At 39.8% G+C, this 9,517-nt stretch overlaps 1 protein-coding gene across 2 annotated transcripts in view; it reads right to left on the bottom strand.

The window, feature by feature from the left end:
* The window catches only part of LOC113531007 (beta-enolase), a 21,530-nt gene extending 13,135 nt beyond the window's left edge, over positions 1 to 8,395 (bottom strand). The window contains exons 1-9 of one of the 2 annotated variants that reach the window (XM_053230628.1): positions 8,330 to 8,395; positions 3,642 to 3,743; positions 3,210 to 3,305; positions 3,044 to 3,102; positions 2,326 to 2,395; positions 2,087 to 2,220; positions 1,616 to 1,838; positions 1,140 to 1,337; positions 844 to 1,045 (exon numbers count right to left, since the gene is read on the bottom strand). In XM_053230628.1, coding sequence (XP_053086603.1) covers positions 844 to 1,045; positions 1,140 to 1,337; positions 1,616 to 1,838; positions 2,087 to 2,220; positions 2,326 to 2,395; positions 3,044 to 3,102; positions 3,210 to 3,305; positions 3,642 to 3,726 — 1,067 coding nt within the window. In that variant the 5' untranslated portion in view covers positions 3,727 to 3,743; positions 8,330 to 8,395. Of the gene's footprint in view, positions 1 to 843; positions 1,046 to 1,139; positions 1,338 to 1,615; positions 1,839 to 2,086; positions 2,221 to 2,325; positions 2,396 to 3,043; positions 3,103 to 3,209; positions 3,306 to 3,641; positions 3,744 to 8,329 lie in introns of those variants that run through there. The other variant, XM_034300741.2, reaches the window with a different exon arrangement.
* Positions 8,396 to 9,517: the final 1,122 nt, after the last annotated feature.

Genomic DNA, 9,517 nt, shown 5'->3' with positions numbered 1-9,517 from the left:
ACACACACACACACACGTGCGCACACAAACACGATCACCGCAACTCAGTGGGTTAAATGTATAAAAAAGAGGATCACAATGATAGGTCCTATTGCAGAGCTGCATGAGAGGGCTGTAATTAGTAATTATAGATCCTGTTGCAGAGCTCTATCAAGGGTTTGTATTTCTGTATTCATAGGCCCTGTTGTGGAGCTGCACAGTGGGGCTGTAATGACTGGTCCTATCACAGTGTCCCTGTGTTTGTAGTCCCTACTGCAAATCCTTATTACAGAGCTGTTTTCATATAAAGATAAGCTGTACTGCAGAGCTGCGTGAAAAGACTGCATTAACAGGCTCAGTCACAGAGCTGCCTTGTAGTAAGTCCTGTTGCAGAGCTGCACGTGGGCAGTAATGATAGGCCATACCACAGAGCTGCCTGAGGGGGCTGTATTAATTTATGGATAGGTCCTATTGCAGAACTGCATGAGGGGGCTGTATTAATGAATGGATAGGTCCTACTGTATTGCTGCATGAGGGGGCTGTATTTATATAAGCATAGGCATGAGAGCTAAATGAGAGAGCTTTATTAATGAATGGATAGGTCCTATTGTGGAGCTGCATGAGGGGGCTGTTTTAATGTAAGGATAAGCCCTACTGCAGAGCTGCATGAGTGGGATGTATTAATGTAAGAATAAGCCCTATTGTGGAGCTGCATGAGAAGGCTTAATTACCGTAAGCATAAGCCAAGCATAAGTGGGGTGTATTAATGTAAGGATAGGCCCTATCGCTGAGCTATGTGAAAGGATAGTCCATACTGCGGAGCTGCATGAGGGGGCTATGCGTATATATATATTATATACTTACGCCTGAATGGACTCAGTGACTGAGCCGATCTGGTTAACTTTGAGCAGCAGGCAGTTGCAGGCTTTCTTCTCCACAGCCTGCTGAATGCGTTTGGGGTTCGTCACTGTCAGGTCGTCCCCTACGATCTGGATGTCCACAGAGCTGGTGAACTTCGTCCAGTTTTCCCAGTCGTCCTGGTCAAAGGGGTCCTCAATGGACAGGACTGGATCACAGAGGAAAGAGTGAGAATTCAACACAGTTATTAATGAAAGTGTTAACTTCAGTAAACACCAGGTTCACCCCCTGATAGTACTGACCCGGGTAATTCTTGATGAAGCTCTTGTACAGATCTGCAAGCTGGTCTCCGGTGATGTGGCGTTTGGGATCGTCAGGGGATTTGAAGTCCAGGTCGTATTTTCCGCTCCTGTAGAACTCAGAGGCAGCGACGTCCATGCCGATGACGATCTTATCAGCGTAGCCGGCTTTCTCAATGGCTGACTTCAGCAGCTCCAGAGCTGGAGATCCCACACAGACACATAGATCAGACTAGATCTAGAAATAACATCTAGAACTAGCATGGAGTGACGTGTAAATAGAGACAGAGCCCAAAGTGTTATTTGTTGTTTGTTGTCATGGTTACATAGTATCATCAGCATCGTGATAACATTTTCAAAAAAACTTATTTATTTAACTTATTTATTTAACTTATTTATTATCCACTCAGGTTAAAGGTCACGGTAGTGGCCTGAGACTTTCAGAGAGAAGCAGTGTTTATGTAAACTTTATGCCTCACCCTCGTTGTTCTCCAGGATGTTGGGGGCGAAGCCGCCCTCGTCCCCTACGTTGGTGGCGTCTTTTCCGTATTTGCCCTTGATGACGCCCTTCAGGTTGTGATAAACCTCAGCACCAATGCGCATGGCCTCGCGGAAGTTCGCCGCCCCGACGGGGAGAATCATAAACTCCTGCATGGCCAGTTTATTCCCAGCGTGAGAGCCACCGTTAATCACGTTAAACGCCTGCGGAGGGAACGAGGGACAAACAGGTGGACAGGGGAAGAGTGAAGGCTTTTGGAAGCTTGTATAAATGTAATACTGCAGTTATAATAATATTATGATTACGAGGAATGTTCACTGTAATTGTAAGATTATTATTTTAAGCTTATACTGTTGCTCTAATCAGAGTCAATGTAACTAGTGATCAACGGTTAAACTTGCTGTTAAACATGTGAGTGTTTAACTGGGTGTTGCCATGGAGACAGACTCACAGGAACGGGCAGAATGACGTCAGCGTGGCCGGCGAGGTCAGCGATGTGGCGGAACAGAGGAACACCTTTCTCCGCCGCACCAGCCTTACACACCGCCAGAGACACACCCAGGATAGCATTAGCACCGAATTTAGCTGAGAATCAAAGAGAAACATGTGACCACCTGAACCACAGCGTGAATCTCAACCAGTTAATGAGATATTCATTATTTATAAAAATGAACACACACACACACTCACATTTGTTCTCAGTGGCATCGAGTTCCAGCATGAGCTTATCGATCTTCTCCTGGTCAACAACACTCAGCTTCTAATAGACGAGAGGAGAGACGATTCATCGATTCATTAATCATTCACGATTCGATTCATCAATCACTTATAAGACAAAATGTCAGCTTTCTTTCAACAAATATAACAAATATAATAATTTTAGCCAAAAATAGTGTGTAAATACATCATGTTAGGGAACTGTTTCTAATACTGATGCATCGTTCACAAACGAGTCGACTCTTTTATATTAACAATGACTTGAGTATACGAATCATTTTCCTTCCTTCTTTCTCTTCATAGACATGTCATTATTCATTCAATCATTCTTTCATTCGTCTTCAGTATCCGTTTCCATGGAAACCTCTTTTCAACATCTGAGCTGTTCGTTTGAATGAGTGGTGGCGTGTGTTTGACTCAGCTGTGTGTATGAGGAGAGTTTATTACAGGAGGTGATCAGTTATCAGGATAAATGGAAACAAAACTTTATAATGAAACATGAAACCATAAAGTTTTGACCTTCAACAGGTAAAAAAAATCCTCATTAGTTTATCAGGATTGAAAGAATATTGAAAGAGGAGTGAAAGACATGTGAAAGAGAAGTAAAAGAGGAGTAAAAGAGGCGTGAAAGACACGTGAAAGAGAAGTGAAAGAGGAATGAAAGAGGAAGTCAGATGGAAGACTTTCTCACTTTCTCCAGCAGCTTGGGAGCGATGTCCTTGTTCACATGATCAACAGCTTTAGTCACACCTTTATTATAAACACACACACACACACACACACACACACAAAACATCAAGTTCTTATTTAATCAAACTGTCCTCAAGTGTTGCACCAAGTGCATGTTTGTGTCTCACCTTTGCCCAGGAAGCGAGTTTTGTCTCCGTCTCTCAGCTCCAGAGCCTCATGAACACCTGTGGAGGCTCCGCTGGGGACCGCAGCCCTGAACCGACCTGAGAGAGAGAGAGAGAGAGAGAGAGAAAGAGAGAGAAAGAGAAACAGAGAGAGAGAGAGAGACAGAGCGAGAGAAGGAAAGATGGCAAAAACAGACAGAGAAATGGGGAAAAGAATAGGAAAGAAACACGGGTAAGAAAGAAAGAGCAACAGAGATGAGAGGAAAAAAGAGAAAGAGTGAGAGAGAGAAAAAGAGCGAGTGAGAAAAAGGAAGATGGAGAGAGAGGAACCAAGTAAAAGAGAAAGAATAAAAATGGAAAATGAAGACTTTCTGTTTACTGATGTGAGAGTTTATTGTATGAGCGTGTGTGTGTGTGTGTGTGTGTATGTGTGACCTTTCTCCGTGTAAAGGTCGACCTCCACTGTAGGGTTTCCTCTGGAGTCGAGGATCTCACGAGCGTGGATCTTGACGATGGACATCCTGGCTGCAGACAGAGCTACAGACAGGAGGAGGACACAAAATATAATATACATATTCATATAAATCTAACATTAATCTAACATAATTATAATGGAAATATAAATGTAATAAAATAACAATATGAATATAATATTATATATATGACATTAACAGCACATATGACAGTGTAATATAACACAGTACACAGTCCCAGTGTTCTGTCTCTCAATGTCACCTTCCACACTGAGTCTATTCTATAAAAATATAACACATTTTACAATTTTAAAAATGAAAACATGAAGTCTAGAAAATCTGGAGCTATTCCCTGCACCTGCACTTGTTAATCTGTGTAAAGCTGCAGCTGTTCCTCTCATTCTACACAAATCCTCAGTTCTCCTCAGAACCACATTCAACACAGGTCAGGCTTCAGAGGCGGGATCTCTGCTCTGATTGGGCTATTGAGCCCGAGTCACGCTCTGATTGGCCAATACAGACTGTCAGGGTTTAAACCAGGAAGTGTAATGTGATTGGTTCTATTAATAGCAGCGGTATGTGAGTGGGATCACTACTGTACATCACTGAGCTAATCTCTCTTTATTACTTAATAATAATAATAATAATAATAATAATAATAATAATAATAATAGTTAAGCATTCATATATTTTTTAAAAGCACTTATAGTTAATAGTTTATTCATAACACTTCAATAAAAACAACACAACAAAGTCATATAAACAGTTAGTAATTAGTAATTGGCAGTAAATTATGATTAATAATTTTAAATCATTTGTTTGTTAGTATTCTTATTATTGTTAATATCTTATTACAGTAATTATAGAATTATAGATCACTGGTCATTTATCGCTAATATCAGTTAAAAATTATTTGTTATAAGTTATAGACTTAAAAATGTAGAACCCTTTAGAGTTTTTCTTTCTTTTTTTCCTAAGAGTTTTGTTAATCCTTAATAACAGTTAATCAACAATAATTATAAGCCATTAACAGTACAAGGCTTTTTTTATGTAGAGTTTCTGGGTCTTTTACCTTGTAATGAGAAATGTAAATTATTCCATTAAATATAGTTTTTTTTTTTTTACATTTGATACGTAAATCACTCTGAGATTTCCAATTACACATAAATATTATATTAATAAAAAGATTATAATATTTATAATCTTATCAGTAATAATAAAAGCTAAGTAGTTATTTAGAGATAACGCTTATCGTACTTTAATTCTTAATCACAGCTGAATGGTTATTAAATGGTCATTATAAAGTTATAGTTGTAATTAATAGGAATAGTAAACATTAGTGATTATTGTTTATACACAGTAGTGTCAAAATTAAAAAAAAAAAGTTTAATAGTTAATATTAAAGTTTATAAAGCAGCATCGTGCTCTGGTCTGATCTGGACTTCATCATCTGTCTCTTTCCATCTCACACACTCGTCCTGAGCAGCTCTGAAGTCCTTGACATTTACAGACCACAAATAGCTCAGCGAGGTGGAAACGCCATACGATTTTATCTCTCAACATCAACAGTCATTATATCAAGACAAGGTCAGTGTCTCCTTGTCCTTGTCCTCGTCCTCGTCCTGGTCATGGTCCTGGTCCTGGTCCGGCTCGTCCCAGAGTTAAACATGTTTCAGTATACTAACATTGCACTCACCTTTCCAACTCATTCACTAATTAACATTCATTTAAAAGCTCTTCCAGCACCAGAGCTATGATTTATACATAAATAACTGTATATGTGATTGTTAAGTATATTAAAGGGGCAGTATGTAATGTTTAGTGCCCTCTGCTGCCTGTGAGGTGAACTGCAATTCCAATAAATACATGAACATGCCTTTTTTTCCAACCCAGCCTCTCTGTCCTGACACTACACTACATGCCCCATCTTCAATCAAAGGGGCGGGGCTTAGCAGCTCTGTCCTGGCTGGGGGCGGAGTTATTCTTCAAACCAAAAAACGGAGACCTAAAACGAAGAAACTAACCACATCCGCTGTACGGCAAGATTGTAAAGCTCAGTATCTTTAAGGTGTCTTTGAAATGATGTGATTATTACAGGTTTATTAACACATTTAAACTTTACACACTGCACCTTTAATGTTTATTATGAATGACTATTATTACAGGTTTATTAACACGTTTAAACTTTACACACTGCACCTTTAATGTTTATTATGAATGACTATTATTACAGGTTTATTAACACGTTTAAACTTTACACACTGCACCTTTAATGTTTATTATGAATGACTATTATTACAGGTTTATTAACACGTTTAAACTTTACACACTGCACCTTTAATGTTTATTATGAATGACTATTATTACAGGTTTATTAACACGTTTAAACTTTACACACTGCACCTTTAATGTTTATTATGAATGACTATTATTACAGGTTTATTAACACATTTAAACTTTACACACTGCACCTTTAATGTTTATTATGAATTTCTACTCTCTCAGGAAAAAGCATTGCCTTGTAGAAGCCTGTGGCTGAGGGTTTCCTCCATCAGAAAGGGGAAAGATCAGAACTCTTACCTGTAGAAAGAATCCTTAACAATCTTTTTTTCCTCCAAACTTTTATATTTCTGATTAACAGGAACGAAATATTTATTCCCGATAACGACAAATAATGATCAGTGATTAAGAACGGATTGATAAGTGTAATTAATATTTATTATTAGTAACTATTGAACTATTTTTATGAGTTTATAATGAATTATATTATTAAGACCTGCTATTAATAGCTATTAACTATTATTACGCATTGACTACATTAACATTCACTATTAATAACCACATGTACAGGAGTGTCTGTGAGTGTACAGGCGTCTGAAAGCAAATACTGCACACGGCATTTAAAAAACTCAACACACACTTACTGCCAAGTCTCTCTCGCTCTCTCTCTCACACACACACACACACACACACACACTACACACACTGTACACTCTACACACACACACTTACTGCCAGGACTCTCTCGCTCTCTCTCTCACACACACACACACACACACACACACTACACACACTGTACACTCTACACACACACACTTACTGCCAGGACTCTCTCGCTCTCTCTCTCACACACACACACACACACACACACACACTACACACACTGTACACTCTACACACACACACACACACTTACTGCCAGGTCTCTCTCGCTCTCTCACACACACACACACACACACACACACACTACACACACTGTACACTCTACACACACACACACACTTACTGCCAGGTCTCTCTCGCTCACACACACACACACACACTCTCTACACAAACAAACTACACACACTACACACACTGTACACTCTACACACACACACACACACACACACACTACACACTGTACACTCTACACACACACATACACACACACACACTACATACTCTAGACTCTACACAAAAACTCAACACACACTTACTGCCAGGTCTCTCTCGCTCACACACACACACACACACACACACACACACACCACACACTGTACACTCTACACACACACACTTACTGCCAGGTCTCTCTCGCTCTCTCACACACACACACACACACACACACACACACACTACACACACACACACACTACACACACTGTACACTCTACACACACACTTACTGCCAGGTCTCTCTCGCTCTCACACACACACACACACACACACACACACACTCTCTACACAAACAAACTACACACACTACACACACTGTACACTCTACACACACACACACACACACACACTACACACACTGTACACTGTACACACACATACACACTACATACTCTAGACTCTACACAAAAACTCAACACACACTTACTGCCAAGTCTCTCTCTCACTCTCAGACACACATACACACACACACACACACACACACACTATACTTCAACTGACATAATAATTACTGTAGCTGATTATCACTAAACTTAACTCCAACCTTAACCTCTGCAGTCAAAAGGAAATTAAGAGTTTTTCAAATAAAAGCTGTAAAATTTAAAAAAAATCTTTTCACAAAGGGCTAAATATCTAAATATTTGTACACACACACACACACACACACACACACACACCTTAACCTCAGCTTACACTCCCTTACACACACACATACAGAGTGTTAAACTCGACTCATCTTGTCTCTGTACAAATCTTCTGGTTTATACACTTTAACAGCTTTCTAACCCAAGTTCTACTCCAGTCCAGTTTTTTTCCCCGTCTGATTCGAGTTCTTCTCTTCACATCACACCACCATCCTGTAACTCCACAATGTCAGACCCTAAAGTAGTTGTTTTCTCATTACTGTCACCTCCCGCTCGCTTGTTAAAGGTCTGAACTGCTTTGGTAAACGTGCTACATAAGAAAAAACCTTAAACGTACATTCCTGAAGCTCTGTTTTCCTGCTACAGCGACTCAAACACACCATCATGCAGAGGAGTGTTTAACTATAACATTATAAATCCATTTAGACCCTGAAAAAACCCGCACATGCAATTTTAATAGTCATTATTACACCTGCACCTATGTTCAATAACATCATCAAGTCAACTAACCCTCAAACAACGTTATCCACAAAAAGAAAAACACAGAAAACAATGTAAACACACTCACCTGAGTGTGTGTGTGTGTGTGTGTGTCTAGCTCGAAGGCTCCAGCTGAGTGCTCCTCCTGCCCCTCTGGCTGCCTATTTTAAGACGCTCCCTAATGTCAGTCATCAAAAATGGATATGGCACCTCGATCAAATATGGGACCGTCTCTAAACTATCCTCCCGCTGGAAAGGTCAGGGATCAGAGTGGCCTTGAAGGCTCGTACAATCACCGACACGCGTGACATAAAAACCTAAAGTTCCCAAACACACAGAGGTTAAAGATTAAATCTAATATTAGTGCTGCAGGGATTTAATAATGATGAATAATTCCAGAGGTGACTATTGATTAAATCCTGGAAATTGAAATGCAGAAAAGGTCAAAGGTCACTCGTGCATAAGTGGGCGGTAACATGAACCTGAAGGTCATTTCAGAGATAAAGGGCAGACGGATATGACCCAGGTGCACTTAAGGTCTCGGGTAAAATTAGACTCCTCAGATATGTGTGTGTTTGTAATGTGACTAAGCAGTTGAACTTCAGTGCACTACTGAGCATAATTATATCAGATTTCGAGCAAAAGTTTACAGCTTTAATGTCATTCCACAACTGAGCTGCACCAGGAATCATGCTGAGCTCAAACGTAGACGTTCAGCCATGACATGTCTGAGTTACGAGGCTAATAAAGCTAACAATTACTTACCGTATCTGTAAGCTTGTGGCCTCCAGTTTAGCATTGTGCGCTAAATCAGTCATTCAGCATCAGACAGATCGCTGATGTGTTTTCTGACTCTGTATGCCACACTGATGTCTGTAAACGCGGACAAAATGACGAAACACACTCACAGTTCCGCAGAACTAGGGGGCGTGGCCTAAAGCCTGAAGGCAGAGATTGTATATTAGTGTTTTGGATGATAACACCGTGTGTAAAATCATCTTTAATGATGAAGCTTGTTATTGTCTAAATACAGCACGTACCTCCAAGTGTTTTATTCCTCTTATACCACAGCAATTTACCTTTAACCTTTTTTTTATTTACTAAAGAATAAGATGTATTTTTCGCCTTTTATAGTTACATTTAATGTCGGTGAAACGAGTTAGTTCCTGTTCTCACTTACGTTATAGCAGCTATAAACACTCGTTCCCTCACCAGCCTCTCTTCATTCTCTCTCCCTTCAAGGTAATAAAAAAGAAACGCAGCTTGTTCCGCATGT

Source organism: Pangasianodon hypophthalmus, chromosome 27 (assembly GCF_027358585.1).
Source record: "Pangasianodon hypophthalmus isolate fPanHyp1 chromosome 27, fPanHyp1.pri, whole genome shotgun sequence".
NCBI classification, from domain to species: domain Eukaryota; kingdom Metazoa; phylum Chordata; class Actinopteri; order Siluriformes; family Pangasiidae; genus Pangasianodon; species Pangasianodon hypophthalmus.
This window is presented reverse-complemented; position numbering and strand designations above follow the sequence as displayed.